We start from the raw sequence: 24,581 nt of genomic DNA, 5'->3' as shown, positions 1-24,581 counted from the left end.
CCTAAGGAAAATTTCTTTAATGTTAAACATGCCAAAAGATCCATGCTTGAAACCAGAGAAATTCTCTGGATCAACCCAGAAAGTTGAACCCAGAGATGTTGCCTTCCATAATATATACCTTTGACTCTAACAACCAAACAATGCAGAAAGCTGAGAATTTAATTACCAGAGCTAGAGCTAGATGAAACGAGAGTGAGCCAAGCAAGAAGAAAACGAAGCAGCATTAGAGTTCGCATCTTCTCTCTTCTTCACATCTTTCGGGGTTCAAGATTGTGCTGCTGGTTGTTGGTGTGAAAAAAAAAAAAAAAAAGAGATACACACACAGCAACACACAAGCTCCCTCACTCTCTCGGTGATGGTCTCGTCCTCCGCCGACTTCTTCTTGCAGATCATGCAAATGCCGTCTTCGTCGCAGGGGTGGTTGCTAGAGTGCGCCATTGAAGAAGGAAAGGCAGGCCGGGTTCCGATGATCATCTCAGCTCTCCATGATCGATCTGTATTTCAGAAACAGAGTGATGATGATTGCGTTTCCAATCACGAACAGTGAACTCTGTGTGTGTGCGTATTTGATCGTGGTGATGAGTGAGAGTAGAGAAAATGAAGGGGGCTGAATTTCTCTGTGATAGATGGGAGGGACCTTAGACATCAAAAAATAATATCGTGGATCTCTTCCATTACGAAAAGTGGGCGAGGGACCGTAGACCAATTTTCCCTTTATTTTATTATAGACTGTAATTGATGGTGGAGTAATATTTTATTTGAGTTATAGTTTGAGAGAAAAATGATATTTTGTAAAAGTGAAATTTCAATAAAAAAAGAAATTGTAAAAAAAATAGTCCGTGGAAAATAGAAAATAAAAAAATATTAATAAATTTGCATAATTATTTGACCTCACCAAATTTAAAAAGGTTGATTACCTCAACCCCCCATAATTTGGATCTGAGGGTACTGTTTGGGCCCGTGAGGCCCATCACGGTTTCTAAATTTGAATCCAAACCATTAATTTTGTGTATTTCATTAACACAAAAACATAGAGCAATCCGTGGTGGTCACTAAAAAAATGTATAAACTTGGTGTATTTAAAATTAAATCATCACTTTTTGTAATGACATTTGCGATAATTTGAAAAGATTATGATCATTTTAGGGACCTAATTTTTTTTTAAAAATTAAAATACACCTAAATTATTTATTTCTGATTATCAAAACGGGATGAATTGGGCCTCAAAAAGTCCAAACAATACGGTCCAGTCCAGATTGTGGACTGTAGGCACTCCACCTCCATTAAAATAGTTATATTTTGTTTCCAAAAAAATAATAGAAGACTTCTTAAAAGTCCACACAGTCTGTGCGTGTTTCCAAAAAAAACAAATTGAAACTTCCTACAAAATCAAAACATGCTTAATTTGGCCACCCAAAAGCTCCCACAGAAACATATGTTTTGGGGTTTTGGCATATCATTCTTCTCTCTCACGTTGCTGGTCTCAATTTCCCTCAACCCGCCAGTCTGATATTGTCTGTATCAGCCACTGTTTGATCCCACAATAGAGTTGTTGCTGCTGCCACCACAACTATTAGCCAACACCTTCATGCTGTGGAGACCTACGGTATGTTCTTTTTTTTTATTGTTGATATTGTTTGAGTCCAGGGTTTGCTGTGTTTTTTGGAGACTTAGTTGTTTTTGATGAGTTATATATGATGAAATACTCATGTTTTTGTTCATATTGCATATACAATACCCATTCGAATAAGAAAATTCTGAACTTCAAAATCTTCTACTATCCCTTTCTTACTTTTCTCCATAATAGGTAGGTTAGAGTTTTAAATTTCTTTGTCATTGAAAAGTGAAAGGAATTTCAGATTGTGCAGTAAAAAAACAGGGGAAAACAGAGGAATCAAACTAAGCCTAATTTCTGCTAGGATATTCATTGATTATAGTGTTACCCCATATTGTCAAATCTATCATAGTATAACTACAAACTCTCAACTCAAGAAATAGTGAAACCACAAAAACCAAAAAAAAAGTACAAAGGGAGAGACTAGTTTATAGCACAACAAAACCAGAAATTGAGACCTCATTGTCACTGGAATAGTTATTTTTAAAATTTTATTTATGATAGTCATTAATTTGTACAATCCTTGGAAGAGAATGATTTGGAGTTAAAAAATGAGCGCAACAGAGGACCTAAATAAGCTAAATATACCCATCCGAGACTCAAAACAACTCAGCCGTAGCAGTCCCCTAAGGTACCCACAACAATCCCCTAAGCTACATAAAATTGGTATCAACTAGCAGCAGCAAAATGGCCCAAAACAGAGAAGCAACAGCAGCATCTAGCCACAGCAACTTGAACCAGCAGCAACACCACCTGTACTTTAAACATTATTTGACCTGATTTGCTTCAAGTTGCAGATCCTGGACTGAATAAGAACACCCCTTAAAATGAGCATTGATCCAAAATGCCACTCTCACCATAATCAACTCACCGAAGTCAGCAAGGCAAAAAGGGTATCCACTGCGTCCCTCGTTGGTCGCCATGTGATGATGTAAATAGTCCAATCTTTAACAAATTTTTTTTTTTTTGTTATTTTTTCTGGGTGTCCAATTGTACCATGATGAATTTGTTATACCTAACAAACAAATAAAGTGATTCTAACTTCCAGAAATTTATAAAATGGGACCTATTTAAGCTTCCAAACGATTTGTAAAATGGGACTTTACAGATTAACAAAGAAGTCATGGGAACAAGTTAATGCCATGGGATTTTCACTAATTTTCCCTTAAAAAATGGAGAGGGATGGAAAAGATCACTTTGAAGATGCATTCCAAAATGTTGTACTTGGAGAATGGAATTTAAAATCCTATTCTTTTCTCTCTCTTTCCTCCCCATCCTTCTCTTTCCCTTTTTGAGATGAAATAGAAAATAGAATATAGAATTTTGGCATTTGGTGCCACAGAACATGACGTGCAACATTTTAACTCTCAGTGTGCTTGTGCTTGGATTTACTGTTATTAAGTCATCAGTCTGCTACATTTTAAGGACTAGATGTTCTTCAATACATGAAATTAGAGAAAACATGAGACGGTAGTAACAGTCCCCATCAAGTCATCAGCTACAACTAGTGTGTGCTTGTATTATTGCGTCAACTAAATACAACTAATCAGTACATTGCTTTTCTTGTATTCATAGTATATATCTCTCAAAAAAGGAAGGGGTTGTGTTTATTATTATTTGTCTTTTGGTGTGTATACTTTTCTTGCATTTACTAACTTGATTTTGTCTCATATGATTATTTCACCTTTGCTTATGTAGATAATATATAACAATACACAATGAGCGAAGGAAGCAACAAACCTTGCATACACAAACGATTTACACCAGCTTTCTTCTTCTACAAGTATTATTTCTTCACACTATTCAATGTATGATTTTAAATACATCTTTTATGTTCGGTTTAAATATTAGCCCTTATTATACATTTGGTTGAACCTGTAGCAAAGATGAAAACAAAAGCATGCAAGAAGCACAAATAACAGTTACCGACACGGTTTGCACATTGCCTACCTACCACATACTGTTTACATATTTTATATTATCTTTGTCTTTTATGTTCTACTTGCATCACTTATATTTACTTTTGAGGCAATGTATATGAAGAAGGACATAGGACATGAATGGAGAACCCGGCAGAAGCAAGACAAGGAGTACAAAGAGATGGACATGTGGACTGTTGATAAGCAAGCCAAGTGCGAAGGTCCCCTTCCCACAAAACCAAGAAAGGTGAAATACAAAGAGAACAACAATTTATTGTTTTATTATGACATATTTCACACATTGTAATAACATGTTTGTATTTTCATATTTCTCACAGAAATTGATTCACACACTATTATGAAGTTATTTAAAGTGTCTTTCTTAAATTATTCTAATACCCACTATATTCTTTGTCAGTGGCATTTCCAAACACGAATTGCCTTGAGATCAATTGTTAAAATAATAAGAAGATTGAGCATGGAACAACGTGAAGCAGTTACTAGTAGTGGGTTAGGAGGGCTCTTGAATCTCAGATGTACCAAGCTTGATCATGACCTCTGCGAATGGTTGGTTCAGAAATTTGATCCGAAAACTTGTTCGTTGAATGTTCATGGGCGCCGACTCCTCCTTACTGAACTAGACGTTCACAAGTTATTGGGCATTCCTGCCGAAGGCAAAACAATAGAACTAAAAAATTCCTCACAAGCATTTCCCAAGCTATTTAAAGAACTTGGAGTTGTCCAAGGACCTATCAAACTGAATGCTTTGAGAGAGTATTTGACCAAAACAGAGGGAGCTGGAGAGGAATTTATGAGGATATTTGCCCTATACATGTTAGGTGCCTTCTTATGCCCAACCACAAAGGATGTTGTTAAACAATCATTCATTCACCTCATTCAGAATGTGGATGGCATGAAGGATTATAATTGGTCAAAGTTCACTCTTCAATTCTTTGTTCGTGGTTTATGCAAGTACAATTCGAAAAGTCACTCACAACCAAATGGATGCTTATTTCTTATAATGGTATGCTCCTAACCAATTACAAATTGTTTTGTTAGAAATACTTGACTTCAATGCCTTTTTCATTACATAGTACATGTTAAATTAATACATTTTTTTGATGCAGTTGTTTTACTTTGATCGTGTTGCTCCTAGTGGTTGTGATGCTGGTCGTGCTCGTTCGATCCCCTCCTTGGCTTATTGGGGTGATGCAGAAATAAAGGCGACACTGAAACTATTCCAAAAATCAGGAGGTTACCAGAATGAGGAGGTCATCCTTAGCGTAGCCCTTCTTTTATGTTTGGTTTTTGTTTGTTATTTTTCATGTTGAAATGGAAAACTAAATTGTTTACGATGTGTCTATAAATAGGTTGATGTTAATTTTGTTGTTGACGAGCCAATGCAACCATTTGTACAAAGTGAGGAAATGAAAAATATGAATGATATTCGGATTTCAAAAATTGAGACGACTGTTTGTGACATGAAAAGTGTTTTGGAAGAACTAGTTGTTATTGTTAAAAGTGGAATAACTAATTCTTCCATTCCAAAGGTCATGGAAAAATGTGAGCCACTGCAAATGTCAAAACAACAGGAAGCGGGGCACGGCCATTGTAAATGTGAACCTGGCATAGTTGCACCTGGAGTTGTGGTAGAATCTACAGTTGTACCTATAGTGGAACATGTCAGCCCTATACTCGTGCCAAAACCTAATGTTGTGGTTGAATCTACGGTTGTACCTACAGTTGAACATGAGAACAATACACTCCCGCCAAAACCTAATGTTGTGGTAGCATTAGAGAACATGGAGGAAAATAGAATCCCGCTCACACCATCCAACTTGCAATTGGATGCCCATCTTCATGAGCAAACCAAACAAGCGAAGAACAAAATCAAGGTAAGATTGAACAACAATCGAAGAAAGAAAATCCCAAAACTCCAACTTATTGATGAATCTAGTTCATCCATTGGTCCATATGGCGGACCTTGCACTCAACATTCGGATGCGCGGGTGGACATACATTCACCTTTTACAGCCATTGCTGGTAAGAAAAGGAAAGCCACTCAGAAAGTACCAACCAAGACAAAGCTTCATTTAGATGAATCAGATTCATCTCTCGATACAAAGGAGGATAAGTTTGATCAAGTAAGTCATGTACATAATATATGTGTTATACAATGTTGCTATTCCTATAAATATATTTTAGGATTTTTCATTATTTATTATTTATTGTTCGTTGTAATTTGTTTTAGAGTTTGAACTTACTTGGAAAACTACTTGGCCTCAATTTTGAAGCATCTGCTACTGCCATTGAGGTTATTACTAATTTCATTATTGTTCTTGATCTCCAATCCCCTTATTTTAATGCACTGCAAGAAGTATGACAATTTATTGTTTATGTGTTCGGTTAAATTCACAAGTCATCGACTACACAAATTGTGAGGCCATGTCCTTTATCTGCTGAGGAGCAAATTGTTAAGGCTTATTGTTTCGATAAGGATTTGGAAAGCAGGTAATTTTATTGCGTTTGTATGTTCCTCTCTATCACCAATAAGTGAAACTCTTCAATTGTACATGATGCAGTGAGGATATTGTGGTCATGGAGTTGTTTTACACGCCGGTTGAATTTGCCACCCGATTCGATTTGTGCTCATTACAACCAAAAACATGGATTTGTGGTTCCGTAAGTGTTCATTTCATGCATCAATATTGCTATGTGAAGTCATTTTTAAGGATATAGGTTTCAAATTATTATTTGATGCATGTATTTCAGATTATTAATTTAGTTGTAGCACAATTGACAAACGCACAAAGGAGGCTCTTCCCCGATAAGTGTCATAGGACGTGGTACTTTCCCACATATGTATCGGTGAGTAGTCTAGTGTGTCATGTTTATGTTTGGTTATTCATGTATACTTATTGATGTATACTTGTGCATTATCAATTGTAGCAACATATTATCAATGGGGCGGACCATGCAAAGCTATGTGACGAATATTTTGGGGAGTCTCGATACACTGGGAAGCTTCATGCCTGTCAAGAAGTAATGTGTCAAGCATTCTTCCATTTCACAGGATTATTTTAAATATCCCCTCCATTTTACTAATATTTTTATTATTTATTAAGTTTTTTAGGGTATCAACGTCGTCACTATTTTTTTTTTATAAATTTTCTAAACTGGTTGGGCAACGTTGCATGACCCTTTTTTTATTATTGTCACTCAGATATATATTCCGGTGAACGACCATGAAGAACATTGGTTTTGTGTCAACATAGATATGGCACATCGCATGGCTTATATATTTGACTCGAGTCCCAGCCTCACAAATGACAAACGTCGTGAATTAATGGCAAGGAAATTGGTAAGTCGTTTATTTTATTTTATTTTTTTAAAGAAAAAAAAACAATCAGCTGCATCTATCTTACAACATTCATGCATAGGTTCAAACAATGCATTTGTTATTGCAACAATATTTTGGAGACCTTTATGTTGCAAATGTGAAGGAGTTCGAATTAGAGAGGTTGAAAGACGCTTGTCTCCAACATAAAACCGATAGGTATTCTAAAATTTTTTCATTCGCTATTCATTTTTGGCTTTCTTATTAACATTACACACAAGTTTGACATTCATATGTATGTTGTCATGAAGCTACGACTGTGGTATGTTTGTCATGAAGTACATGCAAGGTGTTGTTATGCCGACCGGCGTACACAAGGTGACTGTTCAATGTTAACCACATAATTACACTATTGCAATTACAATGTCATATGATGGTATTGTTGATGGAAAATTTTTTGTTTTGTTTCCTTAGTTTGATAAACTGGAAAGGTTTAGGCTACTAGTTGACCTAGTGAACGATTCGTCCAACCGTATTTACATTGAGGTTATGAATAGGCTTGAACAATACAAAGAGAGGTGCGTCCCCAAACCATGAACAACTTATGCCCTTCATAAACTCAGCTGATTACTTACTGAATGCAATTTCTTTTGTAACAGGTACTCTAGGCTCCGGAAGGTTACAAGGAAAAAAAAAGTTTGATTGTAAACATGGCTGTTTGAAAAAGATTGATTCGCCTTACCGTACTTTTGCCACTATGCTTATTCACAATTATGAACATATTAGATGGTTGAAGAAACATGGATGACTAAAGTAACCCAGTTTGGTAGTATTTTGTGGACGATTGAAAAAACATATTATTTTTTGGGTTTCAATTTGTATGGAATTTATATTGTTGCTCAAGATTGGGGTGATGAAACTATTTGTGATATTTAACTGTACCACATTAATCTTGGTTGTTACATTTACAATCCATCAAAAATTACACACATGTACCAAATGTTAGTGGGGAAACTGTTTTAAAAACTGGAGTACGAGTCCATGCATTGCTACATATATAGTACAAAATAATTTTTGTTGCTTAATCAGTTCATGTCCAACTAAAATTGTGCCATTAGTGAATACTATCATGTACACATTTCAAATGACAAGAGTGTAATAGGACTAGTCCTTGGCAGAGTAACAAAATAACTAATAAATTTTCTAAATTTTACGTTTAAGAAAACACATAAAATGAACAATACAAAAAAAAATTAAATAAAAAATATATTGTTAATACAGAGAAAGTGATAATTCATTTCATCTCCCCACTTAGAAGGCGCGCAAAGGTAGTTCTTTGCAAATTTTAAAAACACCAAGAACAATGACAGTATTTGCTACAAAAAAGCAACAGAGGACCTGCATTTCCTTGCTAGTAAGCAACACCTAATGTACCCTTCAACGACTTAGAAAGAAAGAACGTCTAAGAAATCTAAGGAATTATAGTTGTTAATCACATTCCGTGCATAAATATCATACTAAGTTTTGGAATCGATGTATCAACTGTGTAGTCAATTGGTATCCATAAATTTCAGCAAGCTATACATACATCGTTGGATTTGAACCAAAAAAAAAGAATTTATAATTGGACATGTCTATCAAAAATGTCGAAGCATCATACTAAATAATATTGTTGACATAAACCATCCAAATGTTGTCCATCACATAAGCCATCCATGAATCCTAACATTGTTTCAATTTTTTTTTCAAAATACATGGGACAAAAAGTAACACTGTTCGCAAAAGGATGGGACAAAAAGTAACACTGTTCGCAAAAGTATGGGACAAAAAGTAACACTGTTCGCAAAAGTATGGGACAAAAAGTAACACTGTTTGCAAAAAAAAGTAACAGTGTCAGCTAAATCATTGGCCTTGCAAACTTTGTTCAACCATCATTGTCTGTGTCCATTTGTTGGCTGTCATCATGGTTGGACCCATTAGATTCCTGCTCACTATCATTAGAACTAGTTGAATTCTCAAAATCTTCACCACAAAAGGCTTTCCGCATTTTTTTTAGCTCTAACTTGACCTTCCTCATGTCTTTCTTGTGCTGCAACTCCATCCGGTTCAACATGGACACAGCCTCGTACAAACGAGTTGATATGCTCTCCAATGAAGTAGGATCTTGTCTTTCACGGTGCTTTCGACTTTGCCCTTGTGTTTTCCCATACGTTCCACGACCTATGTGGCTCATCTGCCCCTTCCATTCATCATCTGGTCGAGTCGGTACACAAAGCTCAAGTAGCATATCAGTCACAAGGAGGCCGAATGGTAATGCTGCATGTGGATTGTTAGCTTTTGCGACAGAATCCACAACTTGCCAAATTATCTTCGGAACATCTAGAGGGCTGAAATTATGGACAGCATACAACATGAGTGCTCGTTCATGGTCAAAAGTGGATTTCACCCCCCTTGGGTCAAGATTGTACCACAAGATAAGATGAAGAACGGCAACGTCAGGCTTCAGGAACTTTACATGATACTTGTCTTGTGGTATGACTCATTCAATGTACAAATCATCAACAATTTGGGCTTCATTAGGAAGGTCAACACCAGGAAGGTATGGATATTGTGTTTTGTCATCATGTGTTGGTCGCTGAATGTCTAAGAATTTTGATATGCAATCCGCAGAAAACACCACATCTTTCCCCCTCAGTTTTGTTTTCAGAATCAAGTTCTCTGTATCAGTTGGCTTTTGTATGCTACCAAAGAATTCCCGTACCAGGTTGACATTAGCCTTCCCTTCCCGTTCGATTAGGTTTTGGATATGCAGGTGGCCCACAATTGCTGGAATATCAGTATGAGTTAACTCCTTCAACTTGACAGCCCGCTCTACCGTAATAGCCCGTTTAGCAAAAATACCAAGGTCAACGTGAGGAGCTTCCGCTTTTCCTTTACTCGGTTTTTTTGTTGTCTTTTTCCGTGGCATCTTCAAGTTTGATTAGTTGCTGCTCTGAATCAAGGAATATTACCCAATAATCACGGACAACTTCCACAGATTCCCGAGTAGAAGCCTAACACAAAAAATAGTAGATAAGCAATAGTTATTGTGCAAAAACTAACTACAAGATATAAGAAAGTAAAACAAAAAATCTAACATGGGAACTTGCTATAAGAACTAACAAGAAAGAGTACATGCTTCAGGGGAAAAAAAAATTGGCAGAACAACAATACCAGCTGGCTCCTATTTCTGAAATTAAGTTCTTTTTATTAATGCGTAATAAAAGCACAGTCAGAAATTGAAAGAGAGTTCATCTCATTCAAAAGCACAGTCAGAAATTGAAAGAGAGTTCATCTCATTCAAATTGCACTAACGGCTAAGAGTGGATTGATACCATACAATAGTACAATCAAATTTAAATTTAATCCAATAGTGTTCCAATACAATTAAGAGCTTCTAAGTTTGTGTGTTCAACTACTAACCTCAATTGCACCCTTATATAGAAACTTCTAAGAAGACACCTATATAAAAAACAAATATAATGCCATTTTCTGTTCACATACCTCAGAAGCAGCAGAAGGAACTGAGTCACTTTAGGAGTGTTCACATGCCTTATATAGTCACTTTAACTGTACTGTTAGGACATTTTTCGTCCATATTTGGGGAAAAATAGAAACTTCAGCTGGAACATTATCAACAACTGAAAAGATTGTTTCTGGTTTGGCGAGCGTTTTATTTACAGAAAATTTACTCTTTAAGATGGGTCAAGTAACACAAGAAACTATTATATATTTATTAGAAAACAAAAAATTACAACAGTTCTTTTGTGTGGTGCAAAGCAATGGTGCACGTTTAATCGTCCCTAAAAGTGAACACATCTAGGAAAATGAAAAAGATAACAATTGTAGACCCTAAATTCCCAACCAAAAAAGGTGAAGTTTAGATTTGAAAAGAAGAAATGAAATAGGTATAGAAAACCAGTTACAAAACACAAAAGTGAAACTTGCTATACTATAGAACATTAATGTACAGTATTTCATTCCAAATCTGTTAATCCCATAACCGTTGTGAAGATTCTCTCTTAACAATTCTTCCTTCCATCCTTTTATGACCTTGTCGATGAATCCCTCAATTCTGCTCTCCAAATCATTGTTAAATTCGTCTTTATCATCATCCTAACCAACAACACCATCGCTACCATTGTCATCATGATAAATGGCTTATATATTTTTGTCATCGTCATCATTGTAATTGTCGTTGTACTTGCTGCCGTGTTGGCTGCTCTGCTCCTCATAGGTACTGTCTGTGTATTCGGTGTGCTCTTCCTCTACTCCATAACGAAAGTGGAGGACAGGCAAGAATGGATCAAGTACATCAGTAGATGATGGGCTGTAACTTTTGACAATAACGACGCATATAGCATGAAACACCAAAAACATGAAAAGACGACTACATGAAAATCCGAGAATTTTGTGATATAATGTCACAGAGAAATTTAGAAGTGCCACATAAGTAGCTGCACATAGAATGAGCACTAGAAGTACTGGTAACCAGACAAGTCTCACGCCATGTGTTGCGTACAATTGGTTGATGTGGGTAACCATTTTATAGGTCTATATCAGACTTATGGAATAGGCAAGAGATATTTTCTCAGAAAGTGAATAGGCAAGAGTTATTGTTCTCAGAAAGTTTAAATATAATATATTCTCAGTTTACATTTGAGATATAGACAGATTGATCAAGTCTACTCTAGAAAAGTTGAAATTTTCAAGCATAAAGTAGGAAGTCTCTCATCATCTCTTGGCATTGCCAAGACAAGTAGAAAGTATGAGCTTTTCATAAATAGAGAGGGGGGAGAGAGAGAGAGAGACCCTCATATAGCTCTGATCGGGATTTGCTGCACCTTCTACTCGAATGATCGTCAGTGGGACGATGACGGCGTCGGAGTAGGGCGACACCGGTGGGAGGATGGCAGACTGAGGTAGTGCCACCAATGGCAGCAAGAGATACAGGTATTAGAATCATAGGACTTGAGTGAATCTCCAGATTATTTGGTTGCGTTGAATATATATCTTGAATTTATTTTTTTATGAGATTACATATTTGAAAATAATTTTTTTTAGTAAATTTAACGTTTGGTTAGATGGAATGGATAGAATAAATAAATAAAAGACTATTTTATTTTTTTTTAATTATTTACTAAGTAATAGCAATATTAAATATATCTTTAATATTTTAATTATTTTTAATTAGATTAAATAAAAATTTATTTTATTTTATTTTTTACACAATTAAATAAATTTATTTTTAAGAAATTAAATAAATAAAATATCAATACAAATATACATTATTTTTTTAATTAAAATTTTAAATAAATTTGTTTTTAAAAATAATAATAATCAAACAATGAAATTAAATAATATATATATTAAATTTAAATAATGAAATTAAATAAAATATAAATAAAATTTTAAAATGAAGATTATTCCATGATTCGGATCTCTTGTGTGAGCAAATAGCCAAATAAGCTCAAGTCCTAATTTGACTGCATCAACAGCCTCAAGTCCAAAATTTTCTTAGATGCTTTTAGTTTTAAGGAAGTACATTTGCAAAGTTGGTTTAATGGTACGCTATTGTTTGAATGACAAGTTGGGTTCATGTTACTAAATTTTTTGTTGGGTGATGAAGTTGTTTATATTTTGACAATGCACATCTCCATCATCTCTTATTATACCTATACATCGATACCATACCATTCCACTATAAGCATAGTTATGTGTCACCTAACAGCAATGTCCACCATTTCTTACCAAGCAAACAGACAATTAAAAAAATCTACAAAAGAGAAATAGAGACAGTTCGGTATTATTAACAGTGATTGTTTGTAAAGTAATGGCATGAGCAACTCCCTATTTTATCAGCAATCAAACAAATTTTGAATGTTTTCACCTTTATTTTCAAAATTATTCTCCAAACTACGAAATTTATTAAGAATGCCTAAGATTAAAACAACTAAGACATTAACAAAACATAACTACTAGCCACTAATGTCTCCTTGTAAAAACAATGTTTCGATCACTGTAAGCCTCATCATGAAAGTCAACTACACTGGATCATTTGGATAAATTGGCAATTCATCGATATCATCCGTGTGGGGATCCAACTCTGTGTTCATGAATGGTTCACTGTCTGAGTTGCTACCCTCTCTGTGGCTACTTGAAGCCAATTTTTTACACGTCCGCTTCGTGTGTCCGATGCTCCTACAGTAGCAAATAATGCATAAACGATTTTAATAATCATATGCATGTAACAGGATATTAAAAGGTCATACAATGAAAGTACCATACCTACAATACCCACACCGCCTTGGTTTTGGAGGTTTACCCATAGAAGATGTCCCTCCGGGGTTCCCTTTGGTCTTCACTACATTCGGATCACCAACGCCATATAGTTTGGGTGCAATATTTTTGTCCCCAGCCTCGGCGTTACATTCTTTTCTCATTGCCCAACGTTTTTTCATCTGCGATGTCAGCTGGAAAGCTATTTCCCTTGCCTCTTCAAAATCTTTGTCCGCGTGTGAGGCATAATATGACATTTCACTAAAACAGGAGCTGAGTATACCAAACCGAGCTGTCTGTGTTAGGGTGCTACAAATTTGGGTAAGACTTGGTTGTTGACACTTTGACCTACCACGTCTTGTCCATCTCTGCAAGACACAACTCGGTGGAATACACATTAATTGTTCAGATTTCATAACAGCAATCATGTGGCAGCAAGGGATGCCAAACGACTCAAACTTCAAGCAACAACATTTCATTGTGATATTAGCTGGAAAATACTCAACCGTCCACGTGCATGTTGGTGACTTGTACTCACCAAAACGGTAGGTGCGATGATCCTCAAGCTGAACTCTTTCCATCACAAACAATTTACCCTCTTTCCTGATTTCATGTTGAAACAATGAGAAAATCTTCCGAGTAAAGAGTTCAGCTGCATGTTTCTCCAAACTCCTCAATGGCGTAGTCAAAACCGGGAAACTATTCTCTGTTTTAGATTCTGTTTCTGCCTCATTAACACGCATTCTAGCAAGAGCCCTATCATACTGCGCTACAAATTCATACAGCCTAACCTTTTGGTTTAGGAATATATTGAAATATGCATTTATACCCTCGACACGTTGAGTGCTCCTCATTCCAGCAAACATGTGACCACGGAGATATGCCTCAGCCCAATTATCACGCTTCAGATGAATATCCGACACCCAGTTATTGTTCTCCAACTTGTACTGTTTCACCATAGCAGCCCAGGCATTGTCAAACTCTTCAATTTTACATTTCTTCAACATCAACTGTGCAAAATCAGTTGTAAATTCTGGTATGTGGACATTTGTTGAGGCATTTTTCTCCAGATGCCAAGAACATAAACGATGTCTGCAGTTTGGAATAACTCTTTTGATTGCCTGACGCATTGCCCTATCACCATCTGTTACAACGGAGATGGGTCTTTTACCATCCATGGCCTCCATTAACATTTCCAGCACCCACGTATATGTCTCCATTGTCTCATCAGGCAACAAAGCACATCCGAATATAGTTGTCATGAAATGGTTACTCACGCCAGCTAGAATTACAAATGGCTTCTTATATGCATTTGTACGATAAGTTGTATCAAATACCAATACATCACCAAATGCAGCATAATCCATTCGAGACCTACAATCTGCCCAGAAAATCTTGTCCAACCGGTTGTCCTTATCGACGTTGTATTTGAAAAAAAATAATGGATCTGCATCTAATTTAGCTGACAAGTATCCTAACGCACCCTCTGCATCCCCTTCTGCGAGTTGTACTTTGCGCTCAGCTTGGAATTGATTGTGCAAATCTCTATGAATGAAGCCCACCTTCTCATAACCCCCTGACTGATGGACCATAAAATCCATGATCTGACTCGTTTTCATACCCACATTGCGCATGGCCTTTGCTTGAGCTTGGTCTGCACTTGTTACAAACCTATGCGACCAAAGAAAAGGGACGCAGTGTGGTGCTGCCAACGGATGGTTGTGTTCCCCTACAAAGTGGGTCACAACATATTTCCTAGCTGTCTTGTCATAACGCACACGAAATGTGGCATTACAAAAAAGTCTAGTTTCTGCCCTAGGAGTTCTTACCCGTTCCACACGTTGCAAGTATTTCTTTTCTCTTACACCTTCCCTTGAACAAACCCATTTCCTACTCTCTACAAATTTGTTGTCTCCAGTAATTCTTTTTCTACTTCTTCGTACGCTAAAACCGATGACCTTAGCGTATGCATTGTAGAAAGTATAAGCATCATCCTCTGAATTGAATTTCATTTGCAACACATCTTCCTTAGTAAGCATTCGTAAACTATCATAGGTTTGGGAAGCTAACCCTTCTTTCACATCAACAACATCATCCTTGCCATCTAGAGCAAATTGATCATCAATTTCAGTATTGACCTCTTCAGGCCTACTACTTTCAGGTTCATCCATTGTATATACACTTCTAAGTACCCTATTAGCAATTAAAACGAAACAAGTCAACTAAAAAACACACATGCCATTGCGCTGCTATAATTTACATCTCCAGGACAAATAAATATAATAGCACACCTGCGAGTGCCTTGCAATCAATTTAAAAAAAAATTCAAACATGTCTGCAAGCACCCTACTAACAACTAAAACCAAACAATAAACCAAAAAAACCACACCCGCCAATATTGTGCTACCAATTATTACTTCTTTATAGAAAATGAACAAATAAGCACACCAGTCCGTGCTATGCTATCAATTATATGCCAATAATAAAAAAGCACCTGTAAGTACCCTACTATAAATTAAAATAAAATTAATTAATTACAAACACACCTGCCAGTGTTCTGTTATAAATTAAAATCAAACAAATAAATAAAATAGCACACCCGCCCGTGCCCTGCTATTCGTTAAAATCAAATAAATAAATAAGCACACCAGCCAGTGCACTGCTATCAATTCAAAACAAATAAATTAAAAAACACAAAAGCAATTACCCTACTATTAATTAAAATGAAACAAATAACTAAAGTAGCACACCCGCCAGTGCCCTGCTATTCATTAAAATCAAAGAAGTAAATAAGCACACCAGCCAGTGCCCTGCTATAAATTCAAAAACACAGAATCAAGTACCCTACAATCAATTAGAATGAAACAAATAAATATAATAGCACACCTGCCAGTGCCCTGCTATTCATTAAAACAAACAAATAAATAAGCACACCAGCCAGTGCCCTGCTACCAATTCAAAGCAAAAAATTTCAAAAACACAGAATCAAGTACCCTAATATCAATTAAAATGAAACAAATAAATAAAATAGCACACCCGCCAGTGCCCTGCTATTCATTAAAAGCAAATAAATAAAATAGCACACCCGCCAGTGCCCTGCTATTAATTAAAAGCAAATAAATTAAAAAGCAGACCTGCTAATGCAACCGCTACGGAGGAAGGGATGGAGGAGGTATAAGTTTACTTGTACGTTAAGATGGAGAAATTGAGGACCTATGACAAACAAAAACAGAACATCGAAATAGAGTTAGTAAAGAAGACAATACTTAAGGAAAGTAATGATTATGGCGAGAAAAGAAAGAATCTATCTACGAAAAATATTATTTTGCACATCTTTTCACCTTAACAAACTGCATAAGCAATAACAGAGATAAAAGTCTACGACTCAATTAAAAGTCTAATTGTAGGTTATTTTATCCAATTTGTGCTTATGACCTATTGGCGATGCTTACGACTCAATTAATGGGCTTACTAGTTCTGACCTGATTCTTGTTTCATTCAATCATAATATATATTATGAGTTATTTTGAGGATTAGGGTTATGAGATTAAACAGAAGTTTTGCTACAAAAATGACTTTTGATAGAAACAGTCGGTCATTATAATTTCTCTTCTTTTGATAGTTAAACCCTTTGTCGTTTTTTGCTCGTGGATGTAGGCTTTTAGACAAACCACTCGTATGTTTGTATTCTTGTGTGATTCCGCTGTGTTACTTTGTTTTCGTTTGTTCCGTCATGACAAAGTTCAAAAACTTGTGATAGCGGTTTTCAAAAATGAATATATGATATTTCTAAACATTTTGTTTTCAGAAAAAGTTTGCCAAACTAGTTTTCTACTTTTTCTTTTCCCAAAAAATTTGAAAACAAACCAAACATATCCATGAGCAGTGACTGAGCATGGTATTGTTGTCACAACAAAAAGCACAAACCTACCCTTCTGGTAGCTTTATCAACTAACATGTTAATGTTAATCAAATTACCTCAAAAAGGGCTTAAGGGAACATTAAACATTAATCTTTTGGGAAACCTCTTCTTAAATTCTGTAAAGACAATGTTATCATGGGCCTACCTTTTTCTTACATCTCTATCCACCTGACAAGCATGGATTTAACAAAATTTAAACCCTATGGCAAGCAAGGTATAACATGATTCAATTATAGAATTTATTCCAACTTTTCGTCCTTATGTAGAGCTTACCCTGAGCCACTGCAAAACCACACAAAAACCCATTTTATCCCCATCCTGCCTTCTTAATTCCCAAAAAAATGGAAAAGAAGCCCATAATGCAGCAACTGGCCAAGAATGTCCGTCGGATGTCATTATCTGATGACAGTGCCATGATGAAGCAAATTCAGGGAACCCATTCGCCTGATGGGCGTGATGTCTATGCCAAGCCCAATCTCCAAGTCATTGAGGACATCCTGAACCATGTCACTCCTGACTTTTCTGGTGTATGTACAAATCCTCTTATCCTTTCTCCTCAAAACAGAACGTTGGCGCTGTTTAGGAAGCTGCCAACGAGGCTATTATAGCCTCATTTGATAAATAAGCCAAAAAGTGGCACTGTTCACAGTTTTTTTGGAGAAACAAAAAAAAAAAAAAAAAAAAAAAAGGCACTGCGCTGGACAGTGTAGGCTGTGCCTACACTGTCACAGCCAGAATTGATACATCAATGGGAAAATTACCATTTTGCCCCTCTATATCAATTTAAAAAATAAAAAGTTAGGGACAAATTTGTCATTTTAAATTTAAACATCATTTCAACACACGTTCCAATACAAGAACCCAACTAAAAATTCATCTCATCTTCCCAAACACCAAAACTGAAATAACCTACTAAAATAGCCAGAAAGCCAAATGGCCTACTAAAATAGCCACTTTCCAAACGAGGCCATTATGTTCTACAAGTTTCATGCTATTTGTCGCTAGGGGTCAATTGTGTTGTTTGTTAATTCAAAACAAATAAATTTAAAAACACAAAAGCAATTACCCTAATATTAATTACAATGAAACAAATAAATAAAATAGCACACCCGCCAGTGCCCTGCTATTCATTAAAAACAAACAAGTAAATAAGCACACTAGCCAGTGCCATGCTATAAATTCAAAAACACAGAAGCAAGTACCCTACTATCAATTAAAATGAAACAAATAAATAAAATAGCACACTTGGCAGTGCCCTGCTATTCATTTAAAAAAACAAATAAATAAGCACACCAGCCAGTGCCCTGCTACCAATTCAAAGCAAAAAAAATTCAAAAACACAGAAGCAAGTACCCTAATATCAATTAAAATGAAACAAATAAATACAATAGCACACCCGCCAGTGCCCTGCTATTCATTAAAAGCAAATAAATAAAATAGCACACCCGCCAGTGCCCTGCCTATTAATTAACAGCAAATAAATTAAAAAGCATACCTGCTAATGCAACCGCTACGAAGGAAGGGATGTCGGAGGTATAGGTTTATTTTGACGTTAAGATGGAGTAATTGAGGACCTATGACAAACAAAAACAAAACATCGAAATTGAGTTAGTAAAGAAGACAATAGTTAAGGAAAGTAATGATTATGGCGAGAAAAGAAAGAATCTATATACGAAAAATATTTAACAGATTTTAGTACCCCATGCCATGTGAGTCAATTAAACAAAAATACCTTTAGATTGTATTTGAATCTTGCATTTATGGGCAAAAAGGAAAAACAAGGGAAAAATGACAAAATTTAATAGTTTAGTACACCATGTAATGCGAGTCAATTAAACAATAAGTACTGATAGGTTATGCTTGAATATTGAATTTGAATAGGAATTGTGAATAGAAACGAAAATAGACGAAATTAGACAATTTTTAATTCATGCCATTTTTTTACAACACTAAATGGTGGAACAAAGAAGTGGATGATCCCATAAAAAAAATGCTCATATGATTATGATGTTACTAGGCAAGCGCGCTTTCTATTGCCTACCTTGCTAGCCATATCATCAAAAGATGCATTACCTCCATGTTCACTGTTAATACATATTTTTCTATTTTCAAACAATGTCACAATCAATTTAAAAGGCTGTTGAGGCTTATGGATTAAGACTCACTTCGAAGATCAAGGAATGCAGCTTACAAGAAAACCTTGCAGCTTAAAAAAACAAAGGCTCGAGCCCAAGAAGCAAGGCTCGTATAAAAGACAAGCATCACACTTAGACTGATCTTATGCCTACAATGCATGCTTGTCTACCTAGCCTAATGCAAGCAACCTATACCGATCATCACAAACTTACTTTTTAACTATCCGTCTTGCTACTTTATTTCAACACATTAAGATACACACGTTCTACAAATCACACCACTAGTTATAGATATCCCTATTTTTACTTTTGCACGGTCAATTACAAGTTCAAATCATAACAACTTGGTAGCTAAATTAAATTTCTATGAACTTTGCACAAATAATTTGCTCCTCAAACATAGAATCCCAAAAATAGTTGTAAGACATTGGTGTCCTCATACACTGTTAAAAATCTCATCATTTCATAACTTTTATTATATTGTTAATACCTTGTAGATTTTCTAATGTAGGCCTTAGTCCTATCAAATTTTGGCATTTCATCGCCTCCAAGGTAACTCATAAACCATTTTAGAGCATCTCCAACCTTTCACCAATTCTTTCAACTAATTTGATTTCAAATTTGAGTAAAAAAAACTTGATTTTATATGAACTACTCAAATCCTTTCAGTAAAATCTTTTTAAACACCTTCCTCTTATCCAAAATTCCCCTTTTCATCAAATTTGATCAGGCCCATCTCCAATGCTTCTTCTTTTTTTTTTTCCCATGAAATTTTGATTTACTGTATTGGTTCTCAATTTGCTAAAATAAATAACTCTCCCTTCATGAGATTTAATGAAATAATTTCAGATAATTTTTTAACGCTTTTGATGAAAAAAAAAACAAAAATAACTAAATGGATATTCAACTAAGTCACAATAACATCAAAAAATCCATTCGTTTCTCACTTTCCACAATTCCCAAACAATTGCTAAAGGTAATACATCCCAAACCACTGTAATTTTCTTTCTAATAGGAAAAACAAGCCAGCACAAGAGTAATTGTTACAAACATAACAGATTTCAATAAACAAATAAAAAATTACAGTCTCATATCAGTTACATGAGTACAAAATTCAATCACCCACAAATCAGATTTCACACACTTAAGCCAAATTTGAAGTGTATATATGTATATATATATGAAATCAAAACAACTACCAAAGCAAACAAACATCAAAAACCTAAACCGATTCAATTCATATTTTGACATCCTTTTTATTAAGGCGAAAGCAATCGGAGCTGATAGATACTGTATAGACATATCGATTATCAATGCTAAATTTTATATTTAGTGTAAAAGAGATGAAAAATGAGACAAAATTTTATATGAATTAAAATTTTAAGGGAGCACAGTGAATTTCCTTGTGAATTATGGCAAACTTATGAGTTTCCTTCTCATAGTGCAGCATTATTATTTTCTTCATCTCCTAATTCTCTTTTGTCTTGTTTTTCAAATGCCAAATCAAGAACCTCAGCAAAACTCTTGCAGGAGGAGTTATGTTGTCTAAGGATGAAGCATGATGAGATCCTTCAAAGAATTAACAACATGTGGTACTGGTCAATAATTGTGAATGTGCATGAAAAAATAAATATCACAATGGTCAAAATCCTCCAAATACCATTTTTATTAAAAAGAAAGTCACTATAATGAATCGTGATGAACACCACGTTGGGTTATAACTGAATATCACAATGGGTTGTGACCAACTTATTAAATTAAATACAATTTAAAATTCGTTAGGTTCTCAAGTCAACTATTAGGTCAACTCGGTTGGTTTAGAGTCCTAATCTTAATAACTTAACAGTGAACCAATGCTGAACTAACACATGAAGAAAGAAAACTAATTTGCAACAAATATGGTGATGCATCTAGACACAAAACACATATTTGTAAATTATATGTATATTAGCAGTAGGCCCTTCTACCTACTATAAAATAAAATAATGGCAGGCCCTTCTTAATCTGGTGTTTTTTTTTTCTGTAACAGATTTGACACACTGTTTTGGGTACTTTATTGTAAATAGAACTTAAGAATTTCATAACTTGTATATTCAAGAAGATGTAAAAAAAATATACAAGTATAACCATCTTCTCAGGCAAAAACAAGTTTACTTCCTAAAACAGTTTAATGCAGGATATGCAAATACAAATACGAAAACTTTAAGATTATGTTCGGATCATTGATTATATGTGGAGGCCAACAAAGGAAAAGAAAAGGAAAAGAAGAAAATAAAGTCAAAAATATTTATTTGTTTCAATATTTCCCTTTCCTTGATAAATCCAAATTTCATAGCTAACATAAAATTTTCATTATGATGTGATCATCATCATGAAAATTAATGTCGCCTTTGGCTCTACTATGCATATAATATGTGCAAACAACTAAAAAAACACTCTTTACATTGACAATCGATACAAATAATCAAAAAGCAAACACAAACATGCGATGGTAAATGGAGGGCACAATTGTGGGTAGAAAGTATTTGAAGTGTTAAATTATGTTTCTAGAAACAGTTATAGTACTACTTTTGAATAAGATACTTATCACCAACTTGAGATAAAAGGTTCATGTATGTTCATTTTATGGTTAAACTAAATTCTCAAGAAGTCAATGTGTCATTCCTCTGAAAAATCCAAGTAGGTCTACCTTTTTGACAACTTGCAAAGCAGATTACCACTAGAAAACAATTAAAAAAGAAAAAGAAAAAGAGGCTAAGTTACATACAAAAGGAAAGTAAATAAATAAATAAATGAGAAGACAACAACTTTGAATACATCCATAGTTTTTTGAATTCAAGGACTGCTACTATGTCCTTAGCCTAATTTGTGTTGTGGGCTTCTATTTAAGGCTTAAATTTTCAAAAATTTCATTGTCGCGCATGTTATTCTTGTCATGAAATATACAAAATCTCTCTAAAAGTAGACTTTTCCACGAACATTCCTAGCTTTTAAGGATATCAAAAAGTAAATCCAAGTGCATAAATGATTTTCACATAATCATTCATAGTTGTCATACCAAGTAATCTGACTATGAAGATTCCTTGAACCAATACAACATTCTCATAAATCTTATAAATACCCAAAATTGGATAACTCTTACAACACTTCACCTTTCTTGGCTCAAAGGTTTTAAGTATTTTGTGTTCAATCTCTCTTCATATTGTGGTCATGTTGTCTATGTTCTTCAGGTTCTCTCTTTGCAGCAAAAACCATAGCTAATCCTTCTCACGATATGAGCTTCGCAATCCTTCTACTATATATACAAACGTGAAAGGGGCACTTTGAAGAATGGGAAGCAAGAATCGATACAGGAAATGGGGGTTAACAAAAGGGGATTTCGAAGAAGGGAATCAAAACAACTATCAAAGCAAACAAACATAAAAAACCCATAACCAATGTTTGTTTTCCAAATATATATGAGATTAGGATGGAATTGTCTCAATGGCTCTCTTGTTCTATTGAGCCAGTTAAATCAATGGCATAAAAAATGGTGGTCAAAAAAATATCGGGCAATATACATGATATTACAAGAAATGTTGTTGTACTTGATTCAAGGTTAAAAAATTAGTGTATTGGAGTTCTATTTTGATTGGAGACAATGATGCAAGGGAAATTGAGAGAGTTCACCAACTTTTTATGATTTGTTGCATGAGTAACAAGACATAATTAATTTGAGGAGCAAGGCTACTAGTGAATCTACTACGAGTTCAAATCAATGTTAGTAAAAGTGTGAGGCACACTTAAGCACAAATACCTCCTAGGCCCTAAATGCAAAGTTCAAAGTCAAGCCTGATTGACATAAAATCAAATTTTTCAAAAATAATGTATTATGACAAACGATTCATAATACATAATAAATAAATAAAAAGTTATAGAAAATCAAATAACAATATATTTAACCTTTTAGCTAACCTCTCCAAAATACTGATAAGGTTGTGTCAGCAACAATCGATACAGGAAATGGGGGTTAACAAAAGGGGATTTCGAAGAAGGGAATCAAAACAACTATCAAAGCAAACAAACATAAAAAACCTAAACCTAATATTTTCCTATTTTTATAAACAAACCCAGTGAGTTCACAAACGTGGACTCACAGTTTCAAAGAAAGGGATTGCGGCGGTCTAGGGTTTCATACAATGGACATGGAGAAAGGGGGAGAGAAAAAAGTTACAGAGAGAGAGAGAGAGAGAGACATACCTTCAGGCGAAGTCGATGGTGGGTCGTCTTCGCAGGGATGGCCTTCGAGTGATGGTCTTCGAGGGCGAAGAGGGAGGGTCTGCGTGCTGTCTCCCTTCAGGCGAAGTCGATGGTGGGTCGTCTTCGCAGGGATGGCCTTCGAGTGATGGTCTTCGAGGGCGAAGACGGAGGGTCTGCGTGCTGTCTCCAAAACAGAGGGGTTTGGGGAAAAAACTGAAACAATTTGAAAAAAAAAGTAACCGGTTGAAGGGGTTGCCAATATTCCAAATCAAATTCTTCATTGGCTGAGATTTATTTGTGAAAATCTAATGGCTTAAAATATATGTGTATATGATGTGCACATCTTATTGAGGTGCACATCTTAACAGCTCCCATATATATATATATATATTATAAATTTACTTCACTCTTTCAAACTATTATAAATATCCTCCATTTTCCAAAATAAATCTCACAAATAATCTCTCTCTCTCTCTCTCTCTTTCTTAAACTCTCTCAATCTCTCTCAACTCTCAATTAATTTTGAAGTGTCATCCTTAAGTTACAATTGCAATTATGCAACAATAAACTTTTATCAGAAGAAGCTAATTTCTGTATCACATTTGCCAGTCGGTAACATTAATTAGTTTAATTAAATTTATTAGCTACTCATTTTTTTTCCATTAATTATTTGTGCACATATATTAATTATTATTTTTTACTCATTATATCTACACATTATTTAAATTAATTGTTAATTCTTATATATTGTTTTACTTACATTATTATGGATCCTAATATTCCTAATATTTATGCTGATGTTGATACATATACTACACATAATGAATCTGTTGATTCTCCTAATATCCATCTTCCAACAGTTGGATCATCATCTAGAGGCACAACTAGTACTGTTTGAAAACATTTTGAAAAAAATATTTATAAATAATCTTGATGGTACAATTACATTTAAAGCAAAATGTAAATATTGTGCACATTTACTTAGTGTTGCATCTGCAGGAGGTACTAGTCATTTAAAAAGGCATGCTAACAAACATTTACAAAGTCAACAATCTAATATTAGAAGTCAAATGCAATTAGAGCTTCATCAACTAAT

At 34.9% G+C, this 24,581-nt stretch overlaps 2 protein-coding genes and 1 long non-coding RNA gene across 3 annotated transcripts; 1 reads left to right on the top strand and 2 right to left on the bottom strand.

The window, feature by feature from the left end:
• The first annotated feature begins 3,547 nt into the window (after positions 1-3,547).
• LOC145804222 (serine/threonine-protein phosphatase 7 long form homolog) lies at positions 3,548-4,996 on the top strand. Its single transcript, XM_082897947.1, has 3 exons — positions 3,548-3,781; positions 3,953-4,558; positions 4,662-4,996. Exons 1-3 carry the CDS (start codon positions 3,647-3,649, stop codon positions 4,863-4,865), a joined length of 945 nt encoding a protein of 314 aa, XP_082754073.1. The 5' UTR covers positions 3,548-3,646; the 3' UTR covers positions 4,866-4,996.
• A 3,669-nt stretch (positions 4,997-8,665) lies between these two features.
• LOC145804221 (uncharacterized) lies at positions 8,666-23,848 on the bottom strand. The gene is made up of 4 exons (XR_014345847.1): positions 23,486-23,848; positions 18,607-18,685; positions 16,324-16,402; positions 8,666-9,924 (listed from the first exon to the last, which is right to left on the bottom strand). It is a non-coding gene; the product is annotated as an uncharacterized LOC145804221 (long non-coding RNA).
• On the bottom strand, positions 12,315-14,387 carry LOC145804220 (protein FAR1-RELATED SEQUENCE 5-like). The gene is made up of 2 exons (XM_082897946.1): positions 13,199-14,387; positions 12,315-13,111 (listed from the first exon to the last, which is right to left on the bottom strand). The coding sequence occupies exons 1-2, from the start codon at positions 14,380-14,382 to the stop codon at positions 12,955-12,957; spliced, it is 1,341 nt and encodes a 446-aa protein (XP_082754072.1). The 5' UTR covers positions 14,383-14,387; the 3' UTR covers positions 12,315-12,954.
• Positions 23,849-24,581: the final 733 nt, after the last annotated feature.

Source organism: Camellia sinensis, chromosome 12, assembly GCF_055761805.1.
Source record: "Camellia sinensis isolate YWXY chromosome 12, ASM5576180v1, whole genome shotgun sequence".
NCBI lineage: Eukaryota > Viridiplantae > Streptophyta > Magnoliopsida > Ericales > Theaceae > Camellia > Camellia sinensis.
Note: the sequence above shows the minus strand (reverse complement) of the source record. Positions and strands in the feature narration are given on the sequence as shown.

Coding starts and splice junctions, on each gene's coding strand:
- LOC145804222 (XM_082897947.1), top strand. CDS start 3,647: ATGTATATGAAGAAGGACATAGGACATGAATGGAGAACCCGGCAGAAG. Junction 3,782..3,952: donor TTCCCACAAAACCAAGAAAG/GTGAAATACAAA, acceptor ATTCTTTGTCAG/TGGCATTTCCAAACACGAAT. Junction 4,559..4,661: donor GATGCTTATTTCTTATAATG/GTATGCTCCTAA, acceptor TTTTTGATGCAG/TTGTTTTACTTTGATCGTGT.
- LOC145804220 (XM_082897946.1), bottom strand. CDS start 14,382: ATGTTAATGGAGGCCATGGATGGTAAAAGACCCATCTCCGTTGTAACA. Junction 13,112..13,198: donor AGGCGGTGTGGGTATTGTAG/GTATGGTACTTT, acceptor TTGCTACTGTAG/GAGCATCGGACACACGAAGC.